The sequence below is a fragment of the Felis catus genome, chromosome F2, assembly GCF_018350175.1.
Source record: "Felis catus isolate Fca126 chromosome F2, F.catus_Fca126_mat1.0, whole genome shotgun sequence".
In the NCBI taxonomy this organism is placed as follows: Eukaryota; Metazoa; Chordata; class Mammalia; order Carnivora; family Felidae; genus Felis; species Felis catus.
In genome coordinates, this window is record NC_058385.1 from 63197227 (window position 1) to 63223519 (window position 26293).

Here is a 26293-nt window from a genome sequence, read left to right on the forward strand (position 1 = left end):
TTATTAAAGAGCTGTGAGGGTGATTTATGAGGCACATTACAAGAGCTAAGGACATGTGGCTTCACTAAACAATGACTGAACGAAGATGCAATAAATGTCTATGAGTTTATGGAGAATGTAATCACTGAGGAAAGAAGAGGGATAGAGTTGTCCTGGAGGTGATAACATCATAGACCCTGCTTTTTCTTCACTTATTTTTAATACGAGGTTCTGTGCTTTGTATTTCCTGCTACAGAAACCAGGGCCAAAATATTTTTAAATCTTTTATAAAACTGGAAAATATAAAACAACAACAGTGGAAACTTTTATAGAATGTAGGAAGTTTTCTAAATGTATTATAGGTAGGAGTATTGATTGATAAGTAATAAGAATATAAATCAATTAACAGATAGAGAAGAAGAAATGAGTCTGTGGTGTCACATCTGGGGTGAGGGAAAGGGAGGAGAGAAAAAGGAAAGGAAAGGAAAGGAAAGGAAAGGAAAGGAAAGGAAAGGAAAGGAAAGGAAAGGAAAGGAAAGGAAAGAAAAGGAAAGGAAAGGAAAGGAATGAATCCACCCGAGTACTTGCACCTCATAACCAAGGAGAGCTGCCATCTTGATAGGCAGCCATGACCAGCCACTCATGAAGAGTTGCTGACCTCCCCTGACCTCCCCAGAGACCTCTGCTGACACAGGGTCTATTTCAGACAGAACAATCACCAGCCTGTATGCCATCGGTTAGACTCATAGTGCCAGGAAAGATTGAGAGAAGGTGCATGTCAGAAGCAGATGGTGATGGCTGATAGGCTGCTGCTGAGGAACAAACAGCCCCCCAGTTCTTTCTTACCTCAACTTATGCGGAGCAGTAACAAGTCACAAAACTTAAAGCGAGGTGTGCAGTATCTCAGACTCAAAACGAGTGGACTGACCACTAGTCCATCCTTGGGAGTGTTATGGGAACTATGACATTCTCCCTGTTCTCCTGGGCAGGAGAGGGAGATAGACCCAGAAATGGTCTTATCATTGTTATTCAATGTATTCAGAGATAGAGGGGGAAAGCACCCAGTGTCAGGCCTACGGAGAACAAAAATCTATCTCAGCATGGAGGATTTGCCAGAAGATGACCTGGACACAGCAAAGCATGACCTGATAATCATCAGATAGCTTCACTTTCAGTTTCCCATTGTTGTAATGTGGAGATCCTTGTCTAGAAGCATTTACAGCAGGTGGTAGAGTGGACATGTAAGGCTTTGCCTGTCACACTTGCTTTCTTCTTAAAGAATAATCCCTTCTTTCCTAGGGAACTGTTCTCCCACCCCATTCCAACTATGTGGTGTTGGCTAATCCCCATTCCTCATTTTTCTTGTCTCCTTCACTTAACCCAGGGTGAACTCATCCAACTCCTCTCCTGGAACTTTCCAAATTGAGCCAAGGGAGAGGGACATTCCTTCTGTGGTGATAAGGTCACAATGTAAGAGGTTAGGAAAACTTTAAGATGGACACTTCCCTTATATGGGAGAAGCTGGTCTGTAGTGAGACAGAGTAAAGAAGCTGACACCCAAAAGAACAATGAAAACAGATGGCAGAGACGGCGTCTGATAGTTCCAAGGCCCTGATCCGAGCGGCCCCTGAGGCCTAGTAGCATCCTTCCTCTTCAGTTACGTGGGAAATACCACAGCATCCCTGCAAAAGTCCTCTTGCCGAAGCTGGTTCGAATTTGGTTTCTACCACTTGCAGTCAAGAGTCTCACGTTAGCCGCAACTTCTTGACATTTTCATCCTTACCTTTGATTTCACACTGCTCCTCTCCTCTTCCCCCTTTCCAAGAAGAGTCAGCCCAGCCTCAGTGCTGCCAATTTCTCCTGACTCTGGCTATTTATATTTTGAAAACCTGGCCAATATTCTTGCTTCTAGCTATGCCTCTAGTAGTTCTGGATCGATAGGTTTCTCAAAGCCAGCTCCCATTTCAAACTACAACCAGGAGCCCTCACCAGAGAATCCAACTGAGAGTAGGCCAAGAGTAGGGCCCAAGAATCTGTAGTTTTAAAAAATACACGCTGGTTGATTCTGATGTGCAGCCAGATGGAAGCATCACTAGGCCAGATGAGCCAAGAAGCTTGTCAACTTGAAGAGTATAGGAGTGTCTTCGACATGGCACAAATTAACTGCTCAATCTCTCGTCAAGCTTCGAGAACTGCCGAGTCTGGTTTACCTCACAGAAAGCAGAATGACTGCAGGCTTGGAAATAGGTAATAGCCGTTTCCAGCTGCTCTAAGAACTATCCTGCAGGGGCTTGGGATGACGTCACCATGGGGCACAGGCCTTAAGGGGGGCAGGCCTGGCCCCTCATACAAGCTGCCTTTGATTTTCTTCATGCCGGAGATGGATGATGCAGAGGAAATTCATTTCTTTTTAAAGTGTAGAGTTACATCACAAGACTGTACAGTATCTCTTATAAAGTGTCTTTCCAATGTGGCTATCTTCAAAGGAGCTGGGCATCATTATTCCCGAGGCAGCAGCCAAGCTGAAGTACAGGGGAGACCTTTTCTGCTACTCCGTGGAGCAGTATCAGCTTCGGAGCGGTCAAAACCGCTCTCCACCTCACGAGAGATGCCCAGTGATGGAAATGGGCACGGCGGCCCTTTTTGGAACGTGGGTAAGGGAGAGTGGTGAGGGAGAGACCGGGTTTGCTGCAGGAGTCAGCCAAGTAAAGCAGCGACCGGCCTCACTCCTCACCTGATTCACTGACGTTTGGACAGTGTCTGAGCCGAACCTGCCTCGCCGACTCTCAACTTCTCCTGGATTTTGGCATGTGCTGATTCACATCAGGCATGACACGACAGGTGTTTCAAGGCTTTCTTCCATCGGGAAGAAAGTTTGTATTTACCTCTTACATTTTTATGTTATTATGTTTTGCTTTTATTTCTTCCCAGCCTGCAGAAATCGTAAGTTGAAGAATGGGGGGTGGGGGGGAGGGGGCTGGGAATGATTAGAATCAAAGAAACTTTGCCATTTGGCCCAAAGTATCCCTCAACCCATAGCTGCGATGCTCTGCTTTGCTTTTTCTTCTCTTGCTTTCCCCTCCACTTTCTTGCTTCTCTCTTTCTGCTTCCCTCCCTTCTTTCCTCTCCTCCCCTTCTCTCAACACATTCAAAGAGTGCCCTAAACGGTGACAAACTTGCATGTGCTTCCCTTATGACTAAACCCCTGGGCCTCTCGCCAACCCCCCACAGATGGCCCCGAACTGCAGGCACCCCCGGAGGAGAGCCCCACGTGTGCTTGGAAAGGCCAGCGCGCAGCGTGGTGGGGAGTGCCGGTGTCTCGGTCCTGGGGGAAGGCAAAGCGGCTTCCAGGAGGAAACGGGCGTTTCCTTCCCACGCGCTCGAGCGAGCCCTGGGTCCCGGCCCCGAGACTCCACCCTGCCCCTCCCGGCGCTTCGGGAAAAGCCAGTCGCCACACACAGGCACACGCAGGCCCCGGGGCCGCGCCCTAAGGAGAGCGGCACCCACGGCCAATTGCCATGGCAACCCCGGGGTTCGTTCCATTCCCCACCCAGCAGATTCCCCCCCCCCCCTCCCCTTGCCGGCCCTGCAGCCAACCCGCGCGAGCGCGTCTCGGGAACGCGCTATAAAACCTGCGCCGGTGCCGCCGGGGGACAGAGGCGGGCGCCGGACCTGCAGCGGGGCCAGCCGGGCCGATCTGGGGCGCCAAGTCTCGTCTCGTCAAAGCGGGAGGGAAAAGCCCGATCATGCAGAGTGTGCAGAGTCTGTCGAAGCGGTGCTTTTGCCTGGGCTTTCTGCTGCTCCACGTCCTGGGACAGGTGAGTGGCGCGCCCCTAAGCTGCGTCTGGTTACTTTGCCCTAATGAGTGGCCCGCGCCCGGTGACCGACTGGCTCTGCCTTCGATCTTTCCTGCTGAGAGCTTTCTCCTCGTCCTGCCTGCACCAGGTCGCTGCGACCCAGCGCTGTCCCGCCCAGTGTCCCGTGCGGTGTCCCAAGACGCCGCCAACCTGCGCCCCCGGGGTGAGGGCCGTGCTCGACGACTGCTCCTGCTGTCTGGTGTGCGCCCGCCAGCGCGGCGAGAGCTGCTCGCTCCTGGAGCCTTGCGAGGAGAGCCGCGGCCTCTTCTGCGACCGCAGAGCGGACCCCAGCGCGGGAACCGGCATCTGCATGGGTAATCCGGCCCCCTGCGCCTCCTGCCCTCTGTTCCCGCAAGCTGCCTTTTCCTCTCCTCCTCTTCCCAGAGGGTGGCGTGCAAATAATAATAATGGTGATGGTGCAGTAGGTGATGTTTGTGGAGCGCTTACTGTGCGCCAGGTATGGTCTGGGGCGGGGCGGGGTGCGGGTGCTTGCGGCTTTGGGGAGCCGCCAGAAGCCAGAGAGGAAACCTGCCCGCAAAGGTGAGAAGCATTCGTCACTTGCCTCTAGATAGAGGGTCAGCGGAGCAGAGTTTAGAGCCAGTGAAATCATTTCCTTTGGACATTTCCAAGGGGATGCTTGTGGGTGACGGGATTCTGGGATAACTCACATGCTCACAGTTCCCCAGCACGTTTGTTTTCACACCTGTAATGGTCCTGTTTGAGCTAAAACAGCCCCTGGTCTCCTGGGACCACTATGTAACCCGAGTTTGGACTATGAATAAAATAAAATGCAGGCAACGGGCCAGTCCAGGCTGGTGAGACCTAATCGATGGGGGGTCATTTTTCCACGTGGTGCACCATTTAGTCTGAGGCTGCCTGCATCCCTCCAACCCCACAAGAGGGATTGAAATAGCCTTCTCCTTTCTTCTCTAAGCTGGTGATGATTTATTGTGCTGGAGTGCCAAGGAATCCCAGCACCCTTCCCGATTTGACCAGTTAACCTGTTTGGAGAATACGAAGTGTACTTTTGTCTTTTTAATTCTAACCTGCTGGAATAGGAGAGATCAAGGAGGTTCTAGCTAAATGACTTTATCATTGGGAGCAAGAGCTGTGGCACCTGGGGAGTGTCACTTCTTAGTTGTGCTCCTCTTTCTTCATCTGCAAAATAAGTGGCAGGATGAGATGGGTTTCTTCTTGCTCAGGGAGGCCTCCGGGAGAACATCTCTCTGCCAGAGATAGAGAAGAAACTAGGAAAAGAAGGACCCGAGGTTTGCATGTAGCTTTTCTAGCTGTGTTGTTGTTTATTCTCTCTGCCCTTCCCTCTGTGCCTTGCTCCCCTGACGCCCTAGCTGTAGAAGGAGACAACTGCGTGTTTGATGGGGTCATTTACCAAAGTGGAGAGACCTTTCAGCCAAGCTGCAAATACCAGTGCACCTGCAGAGACGGGCAGATTGGCTGTGTGCCCCGCTGCGAGGAAGACCTGCTCCTGCCCCAGCCTGACTGCCCAGCTCCCAGGAAAGTCGAAGTGCCCGGGGAGTGCTGTGAAAAGTGGATCTGTGACTCAAATGAGAAGGCGGAATTAGGAGGCCTTGCCCTTCCAGGTAAGATACTCAGGATACCTGACGGTGATCAGCGCCCAGGTTAAATGCAGGCAGGAGGCACGTATCCTCTTTGGGGATCTGCAACGAGAAACTGGCCTCAGTTTCTGCCCATTCGGTTGTGGATTCCAGATTGCCCACTGAGATCAAGCACATCACGTGTTGGAATCCTAGCCAGGTTGTTGAAGTATGCACACAGTTTCTCCTAAAGAGAACCTGCTGCATTCAGTGGTTCTTTTGAGCAAAGGGATTGATTTTGTCTTATTGGATGACTACTGTTTAGATTTTCATCTGCCCCCATTTGACCCTTAAAAACATCACAATGATAAAAGTAAAAAATACAAATTGTCACTCTTTTCTGGATTCTGCGTATCACCTTGGGCTCTCAAGTAGCATCCGTAAAGACTGCTACTTTTCCCTGAACCGGTATCACAGAGCCATGTCACTTTTCCAGATGCTGGTGGAAGGGTGAAGGGTCTTTGTTTTGCTTTTCTTTTTGTTTTATCGTATAAAGGAAATTGTTTTTTGAAAAGAAAAATTCAAGAGTCAGGAGAGACTATTTTAGAAGCCATTAATCACCCAGATTATTTATACTGGCAGTACATGGAGCTTTACAGTTTTTCTGAGGTCAGAAATGATCAACCATGACCTACAGATAGGAAAACTGCCATGTAGAAGAGAGAGCCCCAAGCCATACGTGTTAAGTGTTGGGACAGAACTTTTTGTAATCAAAGTCCAAGTGTCTATATCCCATAATCCAAACAACCCGTTTTACCAGTCTAGAGCAAAGTATTTCAAAATATTGCCTTGAGTTGAGAGGTTCTAATTGCTCATCTATTTAAAATTCCATCATGATCCTTTTTCTGTACAAAATCGCGTGTTGAAAACGCTACAGTTTATGGAATGGCTGTTGATGCTATACTGTTCTACATTCTTGAGACTACCAGACTTCATTAAGACAGCGTCTCCCAAGCTTCTTAAGGACAATTCAACAGTCCTTCTTCAAAGCTTTCTTAAAGGCCTACACTGTGCTGGTATTGTGCTACCTCTTTAGGGTTTATAAATACAGAGATCCAGTTCTGGCCCCCGAAAGCACCTGAGTTTAGTAGGTACAGAATTGAATGAACCCTCTTTCCAATGATGGTTGAAAGGACCACTCAGCAATCCCCATGGTTTACTCAATATGGCCACCTTGATTTGTACATCCCATAGCCTACAGGACAGAAGCCACTGTAGGTGTTGCAGTCTCCGACTCTAGCATCAACTGCATTGAGCAGACCACGGAGTGGAGCGCATGCTCCAAGAGCTGTGGCATGGGTTTTTCCACCCGGGTCACCAACCGGAATCCACAGTGTGAGATGGTGAAGCAGACTCGCCTCTGCATGGTGCGGCCCTGTGAACAAGAACACAAGCAACCGACAGATAAGGTAGGAGCCCGGAGGCAGCCAGAGGAGGTCATGTTGCCTGATGGGCATCTGGGCTCTAGACAGTCACTGTGACACTGTGATACTTGTTGACTCGGAGGTCAGCTGTAGCTGGGAGTGAGCCCCAGAGGAAAGGCAGAGAGGTTCCTGAAATGAGTGAGTTTACCTTCTTTTTCTTCCTTCTCTTTAATGTATTGAAATATCCCAAGCAACTCACAGCCAGTCCACAGGTAAAGAGGGTGGAGCCCTAGTTGAGAATGATCTGGCAAATCTCACTGCATTCTTGGAGAAAAACTGGCGGCTCAGTTGCTGAGCACAGTTGATTTGAGAGAAGTGATTTCTGACCTCAGTTTTCTTCACCCCTTTAGGCTTGATCTGCAGGAAGCACAGGATAGAAACCATGTCTTCCTTACTCAGCCCTCAGTCCCCAACATCCTACCTGTACATATTGTGTGCTTGATACACAATCGTGGACGAATAAATGAATGGGTGTCTGGGAATTATTTTCAATATTTTAAAAAGTCTAGTGGGAATAGTATATTTGCCAGCATAAGGCGATATGTGCCAAATAAAATAGCACATTTCTTTCCTTTTTTGCTGGAATTATATCCACTCGGTATGTTAACACGGAGTATAAGGCATGTGGATCAGAAGCTCTGATTGGTTCCTGATGACATCACACGCCTTGTTACCAGAGCCCTAGATCAGATAAATTGAATACCCAAATTGAACCATTAGTTGGAAATTTGTACAAACTTAATGCTAAAATAAAACAGTTTCTAGCAATGAAAGATTTACATATCTCCACACTGAGGCAATATCATCAAATGCCTAAGGGTGCAACCTTGGAGCCAGACAGCCTAAAACCCTGGCTTACTCCATGAACTAGCTGTGGAATCTGGGTACATTTTCTTAAACTCTAAGCCTCAATTCCTTCCCCCATATAATGGGACCATCGACAGTACCTACCTCAAAGTTGTCATGAAGATTAAGTAGAATGAATCTGCAAAGTGTCTGGGCATAGATTACCCTGTTAACATTAGGCACCATTACTTAACATTAGGCCTCATTTCCATTTGTTGCTAAAATGAGAGTCTCTAGTGGTCATATTAGTTAAATAGCTACTTAGCTATATGACTTGGAAGTCCATCCTAATTTATGTTTCTTCCACCAATTTTGAAATAACACCTAGAAGCATCTTTAAGATAAGCTAGAAGCTGCACCTTCCCACACTTAGGGGAATTCTATTTATTTAGTTATTTGTTTATTTATTTATGTAATGTGTATTTATTTTTGAGAGACACATACACACAGTGAGAGTGGGGGAGGGGCAGAGAGAGGGAGACACAGAATCCAAGCAGGCCCAAGCTAGAGCCTGATGCGGGGCTCAAACTCACGAACCATGAGATCATGACCTGAGCTGAAGTTGGACATTTAACCACTGAGCCACTTAATTATTTTTTTAATTAAAAATTTTTTTTATATTTTTATTTATTTTTGAGAGAGAGATAGTATATGAGCAGGGGAGGGGCAGAGAGAGAGGGAGACACAGAATCCGAAGCAGGCTCCAGGCTCTGAGCTGTCAGCACAGAGCCTGACGCAGGGCTCAAACTCATGAACCAAGAGATCATGACCTGAGCTGACGTCAGACGCTTAACCAACTGAGCCACACAGGTGCCCCACACACTTAGGGAATTCTAACATACCTGTTGCACAGTTATGTAGATTCACCCACAAAGCCACCTTTGTCTCTCTGTCTCTGTTCCCCTCTCCTGTCTGTCTCTCTGCTTCCCTCTCTCTCTCTCTCTCTCTCTCTCTCTCACACACACACACACACACACACACACTCAGATGTTACTGATCTTATACCCTTTTTTGTGGACATTAGCAAGAATATATGCTACACATTAAATATGAAAAGGTAAGAAACAAGAGACCCTTACTGTTGTCAAGGACACACTTGCTTCTTTATTAAATAAGGCATTTCCATGTCATGCCTCTAAAATTTTGCTTTTTCTATTGTTTCTTTCGCCAAAATTTATATTTTTAATGTAACTTGCACCCAGTTTAATATTAGGAAGTATTATATTTGAGATACATACATTTCATAAAGATTCCAAAATTTATTTGGAATCTAGGGAAATACTAGCATAATAATCATTACTTCCTAACACCAAGAGATGTTTCAGTGTGCTTCTCAAAGACCAGCAGCAGCATCTAAGAACTCGTTAGAAATGCAAATTACTGGGGCTCACATCAGACCTATTGAATCGGAAACCATGGATCTAAGGCCCAATAATCTATGTTTTAGCAAACTTTCTAGAAGATTCTGATGTACAATACAATTTGAGAGCCACTGATTTCAAAGAATCCCAAGCCTCAGCTCTCCATAGCTGTGGGCTCTGCCTAAGAAGGTGAAAAGCAGAAGAGAATTGTGGCAAATTAGTATGTGAAGAAATCTAAGTGGAAAATAACCATAGAGTCAATGTTGTCCTGAGTTATAAATATGGGGGGGGGGGTCCTTATCAACCATTACTAATGGCATATTGAATAAATTCTCCACTTACCTTGCCTTCATGGAAAATAACCTTAATATCTCATTGTCTTAGACGTTCCTGAGGTTATAGTATATTAGAAATATTGGGCTTGTGTCATTCATTCATTCACTAACTAGATATTTCTGGTGATGTTAACCCTGTGAGACTCCATTTACTCATCTGTGAAACGTGGGTAGTTGTCCCTACAGATCCTTGTAGGGGTGAATGTTGTTAATAAGGTTAAGTGAGTTAACGCTGAAAAGTATTTGAAACATTAGAAGGCATGCAATGTTGCCAGGTATACTTCCTGTCTCTTTATAACACCTAAGAATGCATTGGATAAAAAAACATCAAAGACTGTTTCAGTGCCTTGAAAAAATAGCTTTCTTTAGCCTGTATACACTTTTACCCTCATCCTTATCAGCACAAGGTCAAAAGATGGTTGTGTACGATTAGGCCAGGTTTTCACATTCTAGGCAGGAAAGAAAATGAATCCAGGAAGCAATAAAGAACTGTACCTGTCTGAAAGGCAAAGGGTTTCCAAGAATTCCTTGGTTTATATATCATCAGCCAGAACTTTAGCACAAAGCCATTTCAAGCTCCCAAATACTCTGGGGAAGCAAATACTTTTACCTGACCAGATTGTCCAAACAAAACTAATGTATGTCAGCAAAGAAGAAAGCACAATGGATATTGGGTAGGCAACTAGCAATTTATTCCGTATCCCTAAAATGGTCTCACAGAGGAATGGTAGCCATTCCATGAATTGCTCCTTTTCTTCTTTCTTAGAAAGGTAAGAAGTGTCTTCGTACCACAAAGTCACTCAAAGCCATCCACCTGCAGTTCAAGAACTGTACCAGCCTGCACACCTACAAGCCCAGGTACTGTGGGGTCTGCAGCGATGGCCGGTGCTGCACCCCCCATAACACCAAAACCATCCAGGTAGAGTTCCAGTGCTCTCCAGGGCAAATCATCAAGAAACCAGTGATGACCATCGGAACCTGCACCTGTCACAGCAACTGTCCTCATAACCACGAGGCCTTACTCCAAGAGTTAAAGCCAAACACCAGCAGAGGGGAAATGTAAGATGTGTTCCTTGAGGAGGATACCTACAGAGGCAAAGTGTAGCTACCCAACATCAAATGAATATAAGAAAAATTAGGAAGAATTATTACTTTACCCCTGAGTCCTATGTATTGCCTGTAGTCATATGAGGTCAGTTATATCTGTCTTGTTTTTTTAATGAAAGATCTGATTAACTGTAAACTTGAAATCAAGTTAAGCTCAGGATAGTACTTAGGGGTGATTTACTTTTCTGTGGTATTGGCTACAAATGAAAATTTCTATAAATGTAAGAAATCAGATACATGTTTTTACTGTGTAGATGATCACATTACACTCATCTTACTTTGTTATACACTAGTGGAATGTCAAGAAAATGTCACTGTCACAAATGTCAGTGATGTTTAATATCATACTGAACACGTTGTCATACAAATATCTTGGCATATATCTTTGACTTGACAGGCCTCTGTAGAGCGCTCTTTTTGAGCAGCTCAACTCTGAACTTCCAAGTTCAAGATCCGAGGACACGTGTAGCTGTTCAATTTGAAATCCAGAGACCATTAGTCTTCTGTTTCGTTGCATACTAGGAAGCAGACTGTATCTACAGGAATGGAATGTTTGTTAGTTAAGTGGACTGGTGCGATAAACTTGCTCCATTTCACACGAGTTGACTCCTTTCCAAAGAAAGAAGCCAACAGAAAACTCTGCTTGATGCAGAGGAGACCAGGCCGCTCAGCCCTTCCATTTCTACACGCTGGAGGCTGCTGGAGCTCCCCACTTTTTCATTCAGAAGAAGCAGAACATATCAGCAGAGACTTTCTCACCTTACTGATGAGGAAACCGGGGCCCTCTGATGACTTTCAAATGTGCTGGTAGTAGATTTTGAAAAAGAAGAACAAAATCACCATGACCGTGGTGGTAAAATACCATAAATTTTATGGGAGTTCAGAATTATTGTAGACATGCCCAAAACTTATCCTTGGGCCCTAATTATGCAAACTCACAAACAAGATATATGTGTATACATATGTGTATCTAATTTGTCAAGCTATAAGATAGCCTGCAAACTTAAATGTATACATCCTTTTAATGTCACCATATGTGTTCAGCTTTTCTCTTTTAAAGTATTTATATGTAAATTATACATTTTTTAATATTCTTTTTACTTTCTCTATTTGTCAGACATCACTAAATAAACACGATTTTATCAGTGCGTGACTATGCCATTACTTATGGGCTTATGAGTTGTTGATTGAAAATATAAATAATGGATGGACCTAGAGAGCACAGTGCTAAGTGAAGTAACTCAGACAAAGACCAATGCCATATGATTTCACTCACATGTGGAATTTTGGGAACAAAACAAAGAAAAAAAGAGACAAACAAAAGAAGCCAGACTCTTAAATACAGAGAACACACTGGTGGTTGTCAGAGGGGATGTGAGTCCGGGGTTGGGTGAAATAGATAGAGGGGGGTAAGAGCACACTTCTCGCGATGAACACTGAGTAATGTAACGAATTGTTGGCCCCTTATATTGTACACCTGAAACTAATATAACACTATATGTTCATTATACTTCAATATTAATAGGAAAATATAAGTAAAATTAAAATTAACAAATTCAATCAGACACCAAGTGACAGCATCTATTGAAAGCAATGTAGCTATTTTTAGATGAGCTTGCAATGTCTTAGCAGCAGGGAAGCAAAAGACAGTTCTTGCTGAGTTAGGTGATCTCTATTGCTGAGGCCTCAGATATTCTCCACACTGTTTACTCAAGCCAACATCTTGAGCCCTAATATTTTTTTCTGGACAACCTGCTAGACACATCTGTGTATTAAAAATTAAACATGGATCAAACAAAACTTGCCTCTCTGGCTTCATTCTCTAGTCAAAGGGCTCTCCATCCTCCCAATTACCCAGCTTAAACCACCAGCATTATCTCGATCAACCTGCTCTTACCTTGTGCCCAGAAAAGCATATATCCAGGGGCAGTGCAAAGCCCAGCAGGGACCAGGGCTGCCATCTGGGCAGGGTGAGGGTCAGAGTTAATATAGCCTTTATGTTAAAGTCCTGGTGGATGCAATGGGTCTATAGTTCTCTCATAATTTAAAAAAAAAAATCATATTCCCAACTTTACTTCTCCTTACCTGCAGCCTCCTTCCTTACCCATTTATCTAGGATGTTTCTATTTGTCTTAAGATAGATTGGAAAGCCAATTGGATTTCTAGAGTTTAGTCAAAGGAAATTATTGAGGATAGCTAACATTTACTGCACACTTACTTTGTGCTGAGCACTTACCTTCATTAACAGCCTTTAATTTCCCAGTGGCCCTGTGAAGTAGACACTCCTCCCCATGTTACACATGAGTAAACTCAAAAATTTTTAAACATATGGATCTAGAACTCAAACCAAAGTCCTTTTGTTTCTACTTTATCACGTGGATCTGTCAAAGATTATCTATGAGGCTGCTCAGTCCAATATTGTCCATAATGGCAAGATGGGGACATCCAAAGGTCCAATGATGTAGATTTGTTTAGATAAATCCCGGTACAGCCATTATGATGAAGAACAAAGTTACCTTTAAAATGAAAATGTCAGAAAATACTTACGTCCCCAAAAAAGGTGTAGAACTATGAAAAAAAAGTGGGTTTTGTTCAAGAATATTTATGGACACAAATGTAAAGAGAACTAGAGACAATGGGCAGTAAAGCAGTATAGTGTTATGCCAAGTTGGGCCCTTTATTTTCTTTTTTTAACTGAAAACATACCTTTAAGAGCAGGGGGGTGGTGGTCAGGTGGTGAGGGGGAAGGGCAAAGCTAAATTCAGAGATCCCTTCAAGCAAAGTTCCCCTCCTACCTCTACTCATTGAGTTGGCTGCCCTTTCCAGCATCCAAAACACTTGTTAGGGCATTCATTTTGTTCATTCAAAAAATACTTACTGACTGCTTCTGGGTGCCTAGCATTGTTTTAAGTTCTGGGAATATCGCCATCAGTAAAAGAAACCATAAAATAAACAAGTTATCTCTCCTCCCTGGAATTTCCATTCTCCCTGTTGGCACAAGCAGGCAAAAAGCAGTAAACGGTCCAAGAAGATGAGTATCAAATAGTGATAAATAAATCCTAGAAGATCATCAAAACAGGGTGAGCTAAGAATTTCTCAGTGGCCAATTTAGCTGGAGGTGGCAAGGAAGCTCTTTCTGAAGAGGTAACATTTCATCCTAGATCTGAATGACCAAGATTAGGAGAAAGAATCTGTAAGGCAGAAGTAACAGCTAGTGCAGAAAACCTAGTGTCAGGAATAAGCTTGTAGCTTCATTACAGAAGATCTGCATGGCTTGAGTGTGCAAGGGGAGATAGGAATGATGTAGGCTTCCCTCTACCATCATAATCTCCCAGTCTTTTACAACCAATTCTTTAAATTCCTTTACACTGAGCATCTTGAGGCCAGCATCTTAGTCTTCTTTGTATCTGGCACACGGTAGGACTTCACTATACATCTATTAAATGAATGAATGAATGAAAGAATGAACAAAAGGTAGAAATTTCTTTGAAATAAATGTTAGGCTTTTAAACTATCAATTTCATTATTACTATCACTTGGAGAGCAATCCCCCACTCTCTGACACACACAAGCACACATGCATGCATGCAATCCTGAAATAACTGAAGACATTTGAAAAAATGTGATCTGATCTACAAATATCTGTTAAGTCCAGAATGTTCTAGTAATACAGCAAGGAAAGCAACATTTACTGAGCAGGGTTGAAGGCTGCAGAAAGAGTGCAGGTTTGGGAGCTGTTCAAGCCTGGGTTTGAATACCAGGCCTACTCTTTCCTAGCTGTGGGATATTGGACAACTTGTACATACTCTCTGAGCCTCAGTTTCCACACCTGTAAGAGGAGACCATAATATTGATTGAGTGGCCAACCACCCTTGTTTGTCCTGGACCAAGAGGGTTTCTGGGACTCAGGACTTTCGGTTGTAAGATCGGACAGTACCAGGCAAACCAGGTCACCCTTAGTAGCAACCACACACTGTTGTAAAATAATACATGTTCATAAGCACTTGACTGCGAGGCACATAGTAGGCCAGCAAATGACAGCTATTCTAATAGTAAGTATCCAGTGGAGCCAAGCTCTGTTCCTTATTCATTGCTTCTCATGTTCAGAGGTAGATACTACTGACCTCATTTTTACAGGGAAAGATGGAGAATATAAAGGAAGCTAATGACCTATTAAGGACACAGTAAATGAAGGAGATGGGGTTCAAAGTCAGGGTCTGCCTGAGCTCAGAGCCAAAGCTCTTTCCCTCTTCAGTGCCGCAGCCATGAGGCCAAGTATATTTTCAGCAACCAAAACAATTCCAGCAGTTTTCATTTTTGTGCTATTTTCCCAAACTATAAATGTTCTCTTTTAGAAACAGCATTGCAAAGTAGTGAGATTGTTGAGATCATTCTGTGAATGTGAAATTTTGAAAGCACTTAATTGCTGTTTAGTGATAAGGCACACTTCATTGAAAATTATTTGGAAATTTTTCTTTTACCACACAAGGGTTCAGTTCAAGAATGTGGCAAGGACGTTTTTGTACAAGGAAATAATTGGCCACAGACATATCTCTGCCTGATGAGATTATCAATAGAACTTTCCACAGAGATTTCTAGGAAGTACTGGATTTTTCTCCCAGGATCTTCCCGCAGGTACACATTGTCATCCTTCCACATGGCTTCGATCCAAAATGCTCAGTATCATAAGTCAAATTATCAAAACAGTATGTCCTTTTGGCTGTGTGCTATCAAGCCTAGTTTGAAGGTTCATTATTATTGGAAATGTATTCATCTTAACCACACTGCATGGCTCTTGCCGGCAGTGCTATGCTGTCTGGACCACAGAGGGTTCACCAAATTCAATTACCACTTCAATAACACTACTGGCACTTGCTGAACTCTGAATAATGATGAATTCTCTGCAGCCATCCAGCTGAGGACTGTGAATTACTGTTACATTAAGCCAGCTGTTCTGGGGATAATCAAGAGGTGCAAAGGGTAAGGATGTCAATGTTGTACCATTCTTCCTAAAGGATGTGTATCTCTCCTTAGAACAAGAAAAGGAAGGTCTGAATTTCAGCCCAGGGAGCTCTACAAAAGAATATACAGTTCCATTCAAATGGCAGTGTTTCACAGAACGAACTGTCTGCTGGCTCTACTGGAAGGATCCTGGAAATGAATATTTTATAATCCAAGAAGAGGACATTGCTTGGACTTCTATTTTATTAGCAAAATCTGAGAAGCGGGCTCTGCTTGTGGCAGAGGCTCAGAAGTCTGGAAGAGGTTACAGAGTACTCTGTGTGGGTTAAATAAGGGTCAGTATGCTCCAAAGGGACCCAGATTTGCCCTGCTGAAGCAAGGCCACCCCCAAGATGCTCAGAGGACCTTGGCAGAGTTGATGCCAATAAATGCAAGTTCTAGTTCTAAAATTTCAGCCATGAGGATCTTCCCTGATACTTTGCAGAGCATCTCAGCCCCCAGAAAAAAAAAGGACAAAGACTACAAGGATCCTGTTGGGTGGGCTCTGTCATCTCCCCAAACTCCATATCCTTGTTCAAGAATCTACTGTAAGTTCACCTTCTCTAAGATTTCTTGACTGGCACCCATTTGCCGCCAGTGGAACTAACCACACCCTGCTTTGTGCTCAGCTGCTTCTTGTCACAATGACTACCGCAACAGCTGAAGCGCCCCGCCCCTGTTACCAGTTTTGAAGTCTGTCCCCCACTAGACTTTAAGCTCCAGGAGGGCAGGGACTTTGTCTGATTATCTCACCACTGCTTCACACCTGTACTTCTCACACTTTTCTGTCACATGACTCCAAGCAGCAAAGCATAATGAACACCTACAGCAGAAATCCAGTATCTCAGGCCAAAGTTTCTATGGCACGCCACATTTTTCAATAAAAAATTCAGGTAAATCTTGACTTCTCTTTCATATATCCATGTTTGTTAAATATAAAAATAACATCTAAAATTTCTTTTTTAAAAAAATTAATATTTATTTTTGAGAGACAGAGAGTGAATGGGGGAGGGCAAAGAGAGAGGGAGACACGGAATAGGAAGCAGGCTCTATGCTCTGAGCTATCAGCACAGAGCCCCATGCAGGGCTCAAACCCACAAATTGTGAGATTGTAACCTGAGCCAAAGTCAGACACTTAACAGACTGAGACACACAGGCAACCCCAAAATATTTCTCTTTTTTTAAGTAGGTGCCACACCCAGTGTGGGGCTTGAACTCACTACCCTGAGATCAAGACCTGAGCTGAGATCAAGAGTCAGATGCTTAATAGACTGAGCCACCCAGGCACCCCTAACATCTAAAATCTCTAATTGGCTGGTGTATTTGACTTTTCCCACCCAAATCTTCAAGTAGAATTGATGCCCCAGAATGATGCACAATGTCTACCCTGAAGCTTCGTATCTCCTTGTGTACCTCACATAGTCAAATTAGCAGTAATAACAATAATTTCAATTTTTATCTTATTTTAGATGATGTCAATTGTAAAATGTACCATTAATTTGTGTATCAAAAAGAAATAAAAACTATGATAATTTACCTAGGACACACCATCAATTGTGAGATTTATCTTACTTTCATAAATACGAAAATATTTTAAATGTTGATTTTAGAGTATATAAAATTTAGAAATTTTAAGGGAAAAGTAGAGGAAAAAGAGAAATAATACTTACAAGATTATTAAGTGCCAGGCAATAGGCAAAGTGCTTTACATAGATTACTACATTTAGTTCTTATAAATATCCTATGAGTTGGGTACTACTATATCTCAAAATTACAGATGAGGAAAACAAAGCTTTGGGGAGATAAATAGTTTATACGGGAACATAAATTTATTATACATCAAAGCCTGGATTCTGAATCAAGAATTTGTGCATTTAATCACTCTGTGCTATTGTCTACATTCTGAGTTACATATAGTCCAGTTGGGAAAGTAGGTAATACATGTTCAAGACAGTCAAATAGATGAAGGGCTACTACTAAGCTTGGAGAAATTGTCTTCTGAGTACTGGTCACCACCTAAGGAATTTCCCTAACAGGAGGCATGGGGGGTATGTGCAGCTCTTTGCCAAGAAAAACCATTGAATCTGGGTAATAATTCTGAGACCAAGAACTGTGAGGAATGTGGTCTTGAGCTTTTCATCAACCATTGGGATGAAAGCAAGTGTTCCTTCTTTTATGTCTTAATAAATTAAGTAATAAATCAATTCAACAAATATGGATTGATTACCTACCACATTCCAAGTAATGTGCTGGAACTGGGAAGCAGTGAACAAAGCAAATGCAGTGCTTGCCCTCATGAAGCTTATAGTCTGGGGTATTGTGTTAGTTTGTCCTTAGACCTCAGGTTTTCATATTAAATTATCAAGTCTTTCCAGTCTTTCCTCTTCTGCTTGTCATTTTGACTATTTTCATGAGAGTGGACTCTCTAGAGCTCAGTCCCATGTTGGGTGCCCCCCAAATTCCAGAGAATTTCCAGAGAAAGTAATGTCCCAAAACTAAGTCTGAAGCAGTTCAGACCTCTGTTCTTACATAAGCCAGTTTCACATCTGAAGGTCAGCTACTCACAGAGATCTCTCTATAGCAACTATGGGAAAAGGGCATCTCTTGAGCCCAATAAGCACATATCTGGAAGATTTCAAGACAGTGATGTAGGAGTTTGTGAGGCCTCCCAGTAACCCCTCAATCATTAAGAGAACTATCTATCCTCCAAGCCTATGTTTAATAGTTTATTTAGAGGGATCATGTGTTCTTTTCTCCCTTTGGCATAAGGGCTCAAGTTTTTTTGTGTCCAGACTCTTCTTGTTGCTATATCATCTACCTGGATGTCCTTCTCCCATTAGCTTTACCTTTTGAAATCTTACCTATGATTCAAGGCCCATCACAAAATGCTATCTATTAAGTTTTACTTAATTTTCTCTTACCCAATCCTCCCTTACACCCTGCCATTGTTTTCACTGATTTTCTACCACTCTTTTAGTTTTGTGCCTTTCTCTTCTTTGGTGAGCAAATAGCTTTGAAAATGTCCAGAGAAGACATTTTATTGTATTCTGGGGGAAAGGAAGATAACATTATTTGGCTTGGATATTCCCTGAACTCTGCAGTCTCACTCTGAAATATATAGTAACAGCCAGGACCCCTTGATTTTTGCTACAAGCCTTCACCCCACCCTGGATAGCTAGGTGTATGTAGCATGTTGTACATGGGCAGTAAGCCCAGAGGCAAATGTGCTTTTATTGGTTATATAGAGCTCTTCTAGACAATTGGCCAAATTTTAACCTACTCAGGATTTGTGTATTTTATAGAACAAAACCTATGTAGGTGGTCTTTGCAATTTCAGATTCCCCTACTAGTTACATGATTTGGTTTTAAGGAATAGTTGATACATCACAACTCATGAGGAACCACCTAGAGGAATATTGAAAGGGTTCTGCTTTGTTTCCAAGCTTTTATGTTTGCCTCTCTCTCTCCAAATTACAAGTTTCTTGCTTTCTTTTCTTCAAAAGATTTTTGGAAAGTGCAGGCACTCTCTAGTCCATTGGTCCACTGGGGTGACATTAAGTTGTAACGTTTGCTCCGTGGGCCACTGATGGCCTCTTTTCTAGGCTAAACTTTCAAATTGCCTTTATTGAGTTTACAAACCCATCTTTGGGATTACCTCTAAACATAAGAGGTGGAAAGCAAACACAGAATAAATCTCTACATAAGCACAACTAAGGAAAAGCCTTTATTCACCCATAATAGAGTCCATTGAGCCACCTCAGCTCCATCTGAAATTATCATATGCATTATTATGGGTCATAGATAATACCTTATGGCTATGTTTAACTCTCTTCACTCCTCCATGAAATACCAAGCAATAATTCTGCACAAGATGGGTACTCAATAAAATGTTGGATAAAACATAAAAGAATAAGCTGATGAAAAGATGGAAGTATGATTAGATAAAAAGAGTAGATGGGTGGATAAAGTTATTAATTGATGAGTAAACAAATAGAAATGGAATTTTATGACTGTCATTCCCTAATCCTTTAAAAAAAACAGTTTACCTTTGTAAAACTGATACTAAAATTCTGGAAAGTTCCATCATCAATGATGTCAGGAATTTTTCCAACACACCTGCCCACACATACTGCCCTATGCTTCCTTTCCTGGTTTGCAGCAACCCTCCTTTTATTAAAAAAAAAAAAAAATTAACATTTATTTTTGAGACAGAGAGAGAGCGTGAACAGGGGAGGGGCAGAGAGACAGGGAGACACAGAATCTGAAACAGGCTCCAGGCTCTGAGCAGTCAGCACAGAGCCCGACGTGGGGCTCAAACTCACGGACTGTGAGATCATGACCTGAGCCGAAGTCGGACGTTTAACCGACCGAGCCACCCAGGCACCCCAACCCTCCTTTTAGTTATATGCCTTAGTTTGCACTGTTCCTGCTGATTCTTGCTCCCAGCCTTAACCTGGCCCATTTTCTGATATACGTCCTCCAATCATGCTCTCCCTAAATTTGTCCTTTCTGTCTCCTTGAGCCTGGCCAGAGAGTTTGGCCTTCCATCTCCCAAACTATCCATCAAGACATATGAATTGGATAGCTTACTTAAACTGTTAGACTTAAAATGAGCACAGTTTTAAATAATGTTGTGGATTCCCTTTGTCCTTGCCTGAATAACAAAAGACTCTAACATCATTGTGTATTAGAGATTCTTCTTCACCACCAGACACCCAATTTTTATCAGGATTAAGTCAATAGTGTTTTAAAGAAGGCAGTACTCTCTTCAGCTCTAGGGGGGAAATGTGTGTAAAAGTAATCTGTAAATTCTAAATTCCCACTTGGAGTAAGCTATTATTAGGGGTCATTAGCTGTCTATATAACTCTAAGACATTTGAGTATAAATTCAAATTTTTCATCATCCAGATGCTTGTATTTGAAAAAGCCCATTTGACATGCTAGTCCCAACCCTCTGGATGATTAATGGAGCAATAAGGAGGAAAAGTCAATGTTTGTCATCTTGTAGACATTTTCCCTATAAAGTTTAAGTATCTTAACTGTGCTGCAGAGAAGGAAATATTATAGCTAGGTTTTAAAATTTTTGACCATATGCAAAAATGGTCAAGCAATGTGAGTCATTTAGCTAAAAGAATAAATGGCCACTAGCAGACAAAACAATTACCTTGGTTTTGGATATGTTTCTGTACTTTGCAGATGATCATATCAAATGTTTTAGAGTGCAACGCCTATTACAAGTATTTTTCATGATGGTAAGAAGATGATGTGTCACAAATAATACCTCTCTATCTTGATTCAATTTAACAAGACAACGTTTACTAAGCAACCAGTTAGATAAGATTATTCTCATGAAGGTGATAGGCAAAACTACCTGCGATTTTGTTGTTTTGAACTCTAAACTTAATTCCATGAAAACAGTATATCATTATGTGAGAATCAATTAACCTAACATTTACTGAGCACGTATGAGACTCAAATACAGCAAGATCCTCCTTTCCTATTGCAAAAGATACTCATTGCTAACCTATGTAGGGTACTCAAAGAATTCAATTTTATTTTCTCTCCAGCCTGGAAGGAACTTTTCTGCTGATATTACCAGATTCTGAACCTTTTACCTGCTCCATCATGCCGATACTTAACAATAGCTTCATTTGGTAATCTACCATAGGGTGAGGGATAAAATAGGGGAAATATGCTCTCCCAATTACATTACCACAAAAATCAACAAGATGCCTGGGAAACTAATACCTTCCCTTCCCTGAGAGCCACCTTACCTTTCTTCCTTATACCTAACGTTTACTAGGCTATGATGGAAACATATAAAGCGACAGGTAGAGTAGATCTCAAAAGAAGAGTACAGGGGAATAAAGGAGAGGTTAACTTTGTCCAACTTCAGGCACTCCTTTGTGCCTCACTAGTGAAGGAAATTCTTGAAAGCGTGCTCCAAATGAATTTTTACATTTCCTTAATATTCCTTTTCTTTTTCACATAACATTCTCCCAAGCCCTCTACTCCAAAGTCCAAAACGGTCTCTCAGATAACTTCATCCCTTCCCAATAAAGTCCCTTTAGTGCTACTCAACTCCCTAACTCAGGTGCCTGGGGAATTAGCCTCAGGCTGATGGGAGGCCTACTCAACTGGACCTGTTTGACTTAAGAGATTAGAGCTGGATCAGAGTCCTGTGATTGAGGCAGAGAATGAATGTTTGAAGTTCCATCTTTTGTCATCAAGAGATTCAGCTGATTTCCTCATGAGTTAGCCCAAGGAGGGAGAGTATCTCAGGGCAAGGATTGATTTTTTTGTCAAAAACAAAACAAGCCCAAACCAAAAGGAAAAAAAAGTCTATTCTGATACATGAAAAATGATATATGTCCTCTCAGCATGATTTTGACCTCACCCTTTGTGGAAACAATTGACCGTGGAATTATTGAGGGAGGAAACTTTGATTCTTAGGTCTGATATATGCTTCTCCATCCTAATGAAATAGCTCCAACTTTAATTAGGGTGGTTTTCATTCCAAATTATCCTTACACACATTATCTCATTCAATTCTCATAACTGCCCACTGAGGTACTGATTTTTCTGCCCATTTTGCTTGTTAAGATCCCTTAGAGTTCTAGTGCTCTCACATTTTAGTTAATGATCTTGGCATTTGAGAAAAATATGCAATCTGTAAGCTCAAAAGAAATAACTTATAATAAGTTCATTTGAACCATCAGTCATGTTTCCCGCAAATGACATAAGCTTTTAATTGCCTAACTTTTCCAAAGGAATAGTTAACAATCCTGCTGGTTTTGTGGCTTACAGCCTTTTCTAGAAAGCTCTTAAACAGTATTCATTAGAGAACATGAGAAGACAATCTTTATTAAATGGATGTCACCCCATGATCATACACTGGGAGTTTGCCTATTTCCTATTTTGCCTATTTGCCTATTGTATTGCAAGGGATAGCAAAAAATGTTATACAACACTATTCTCATAGACTTTATAAATCACAACCTATTTTGCAGATGACAGATACAGCCAAGAAAAATAAAGAAAGAAGGGTGAGATTTCTATTCTTTCTAAATCATGCTTCATTCCAATTTATCCTCAATATCAGAGAAGAATAACTGATGCTATTTGGATGAGCTCATTTAAACATGTCAACTCCTTCCATAAAGATTAATTAGAGCAAGTCAGCTACCCTGGTGGCAAAGCCATCTTGTTTTAAATCTGAAGGAAGGAATATACAAAGTAGGATTACAACTGCTCAATCTTTAGCATGACATGCATAAAATCAATATTTCAAGTTCCTCTGGGAGTTACAGCCCAACATGCTACTAATGAATCGTCATAATGACCTCAGCCAGCCCCTCCTGTCCAGTGGGGAAATGGGATTACTCAGCCTTCAAGGAGGGACTCAAAGACTGGGAGTTCACAGGGGCTGTGGACAGGCGGATGGTTTTCCAGAAGACAAATATCAGATGTACAAGTTTCCTAGATGCCATGCCATTATCAATCCCACCTGCCTGATCCAAACTCAGTCATTTGAAAGGCTCAGGGGACAGCAAAGCAGGGGCATGTTCAGAGACCATCCTGAAAGACTTCTCACTAAACAAGAGATCTCGATTGCAGGACTTATAAATAGCCCATACAGAAAAGACCCCAAAATATCCTCTGGGAGATCTTATCTAGTTTCTCACTGAATGAAAGCAGCTCCTGTTGTGTGATCTCTCTGGGTTCATCATCAATGTTTTAATTTCTGAATTTCCTAATTTTGTGAAAGACTGAAGTTCTCCTGTGCAATTTGAAAAATCTATAATTTCCACAGTTTCTCCCATTGGTGTTTTGAAACTACTTGAGGATGCTTTAAGAATAACCTGAAAAGAAATATGGTTTAGCATTTACTAGCACAATGTTTTCAACTGATGATAATTTTGCTACACAGGGAATATTTGGTAATATTTGAAGACATTTTTGATCCTCATAACTGGGGGGCTGCTACTGGCAACAAGTGGATAGAGGCTAGGGATACTTCCCAACACCTTGCAATGCACAAGACAGCCTACGCAACAAGGAATTATCCATCCAAAATGTCACTAATTCCACTGTTAGGAAGCCTTGCACTAGCGTAATGACAAAAGCTCAAGTTTAATCAGTGACAAAAGCTCAAATTCAACCACAGGTTAAAAACTCCCTCAGACCACATTGCAGGAGGCAAGTAAAAAGGCAGGCTAATTATTCCAATGTTGACTAATAAGAAATCTCTGAAAGGAGGTGTTGCAGAAACCACTTCTGTGAAAAGAGCAGGCAAGCCAAAAACTACATGTGGCCCTACACTTGGCCATGAGAACACAATGCAGAACAGTAAATTCCAGGGATAACTGGAAAAGAGAATTGATACCCAGATTTCCCCCTTGTGACATATGCTAGCTGACTTAAGGGCCCCCAAGTCCCCAAAGTGTTAATTTTCCAGAAAAGCTGAAAGAGGAGTTAAGATAAACATCAGCTGTGAGTTGTTCTTAAGCCGCAGTTGAAAAGGGATCTTGAAATATATTTTTCATTCATATTCTCTGTGTCTCTCCCCTATGTGAGAAACATGGCACGCACAATTGGCGCCTATATTATCCTTTGGCCAATACTTTATCCCAGTTGCCTTAGCAACTGTCAATATTTGTCTGGTATGTCACAGTCCCAGTTGGCTGATGTCTGGTTCAACATTTACTTGTAAAGTTTAGGGAAGAGAGACACCCAGTGGTGTAAATTAACTGAGCTACTGGAAAACATCTTCCACTTCATTTTATTTTCACTTGGAAGATGTTTCTTGATTCTTAAATCTGATCCTCTTTTAATGATTAACATTCCCCACTGTTACACATATGGAAACAGCAGAAGAACGAGGTTGGAACACTTACTTTTTCTATAAAGGATTGAAGAGTAGATATTTTAGGCTTTGTGGGGGATGTGGTCTCTGTTGCAACTACTCAACCCTGCCGCTGTAGCAGGAAAGCAGCCTTAGACAATACAGAAACAAATGAGCATATCGGTATTACAATATAATTTTATTGACAAAAGCAGGCAGCAGACCAGATTTGGGCCACAGGCAATAGTGTACCAACCTCTGCAAAGGAAGGTAGTATTTATGTGCTTTTTTTTTTTTTTTTTTTTTTTTTTTTTTTTTTTTTTTAGTGTTTATTTATTTTTGAGAGAGAGAGCCGAGGGAGGGGCAGAGAGAGAGGGAGACAGAAGATCCAAAGTAGACTCTGCACTGACAGCAGAAAGCCTGATGCTGGGCTTGAACTCATGAACCGTGGGATAGTGACCCGAGCCAAAGTCGGACACTTAACTGACTGAGCCACCCAGGCGGCTCTATGAAGTCACAGGACTTCAATCTCACAACAACTGCCCCACCATGCCTACGCCCTCCACAAATTTCAGGAGACTTGAAAGAATCACTGCAAAAAGAAGGAACATCAACATTTAGTTAATAATGTTGGTACAACTATTTATTGTATGTGTTCTAGGTTCCAGTCACGTTCTAAATACCAGGGCAACAGCAAGGTACAAGACAGTCAAAAATCCCTGTCACTGTGGAGCTCACATTTACCATCTGTAATATCATCTATAAAATAAAATGTCCTATGGGGCTCCTGGGTGGCTCACATGGTTAAGCGTCTGACTTAATATCCAGTCAGGTCATGATCTCACAGTTGGTGAGTTTGAGCCCTGCTTCGGGCTCTGGGCTGACAGCCTGCTTGTGATTCTCTCTCTCTCCTCTTCTCTCTCTGACTCTCCCCCACTCTTTCTTTCTCACTCTCTCTCAAAATAAATAAATAGGGGTGCCTAGGTGGCTAGTCGGTTGAACATCTGACTTTGGCTCAGGTCATGATCTCACGGTTTGTGAGTTCGAGCCCCGCATGGGGCTCTGTGCTGACAGCTCGGAGCCTGGAGCATGCTTCAGATTCTGTGTCTCCTGCTCTCTCTGCCCCTCCCCTGCTCATGCTCTGTCTCTCTGTCTCTCAATAATAAATAAACATTAAATAAACAAACATTAAAGAATTAAAATGTCTTATAAGTGAAATGACAGTGCTATGCAGAAAATTTCAAAGGTAAGAAAGGTAAGAAATATTGTGTCAAGGAAGTGTTATAGGGTGAACTGTGTCCCCCAGCAACGTATGTTGAAGTCCTAAGTTCTGGTACCTGTGAATGTGATCTTCAATTCTATCTTGGAAATAGAGTCATCGCAAATGTAACCAAATTAAGCTGAAGTCATTAGGGTGGGCTCTAATCCAATATGGCAGGAGTCCTTATAAGGAGACAAAATCCCAAGTGAGGACAGAGACACACTGGGAGGACCCTGGCAGACGCAGATCCTGGAAGGATGTAGCTGCAGGCCAAGGAAGCCAAGCACTGCTGGCCACTGCCAGAGCTAGGAAGACGCAGGAAAGGATTCTACTCAGAGTCTCAGAGGGAGCAAGGCCCTCATGACAACCTGACTGCAGACCCCTAGCCTCCAGAACTATGAAAGAATAAATTTCTGTTGTTTTAAGCCACACAGTTTGTGGTACTAAGTTACAGCAGCTCTCAGAAACTACCATATAGGAAGGGAGGGAATTACCATTGGAAAAGGGACGAGAAGGAAAAGCTTCAGTCAGAAGGTGAGGGAGTGATTCACAGGGCTAACTGTGTGAAGGGAATCCAAGCAGAGGGAACAGTGAGCGTGAAGGTCCTGAGGCTGGAGTGAACACAAGGATGCCTAGGGCAGAGTGGGCCATGAGGAGAAAG

General features: G+C 42.5%; 1 protein-coding gene across 1 annotated transcript; it reads left to right on the forward strand.

The window, feature by feature from the left end:
- Positions 1–3610: 3610 nt before the first annotated feature.
- CCN3 (cellular communication network factor 3) lies at positions 3611–11673 on the forward strand. Its single transcript, XM_004000080.6, has 5 exons — positions 3611–3797; positions 3925–4150; positions 5186–5437; positions 6647–6861; positions 10185–11673. The coding sequence occupies exons 1-5, from the start codon at positions 3726–3728 to the stop codon at positions 10479–10481; spliced, it is 1062 nt and encodes a 353-aa protein (XP_004000129.1). The 5' UTR covers positions 3611–3725; the 3' UTR covers positions 10482–11673.
- Positions 11674–26293: the final 14620 nt, after the last annotated feature.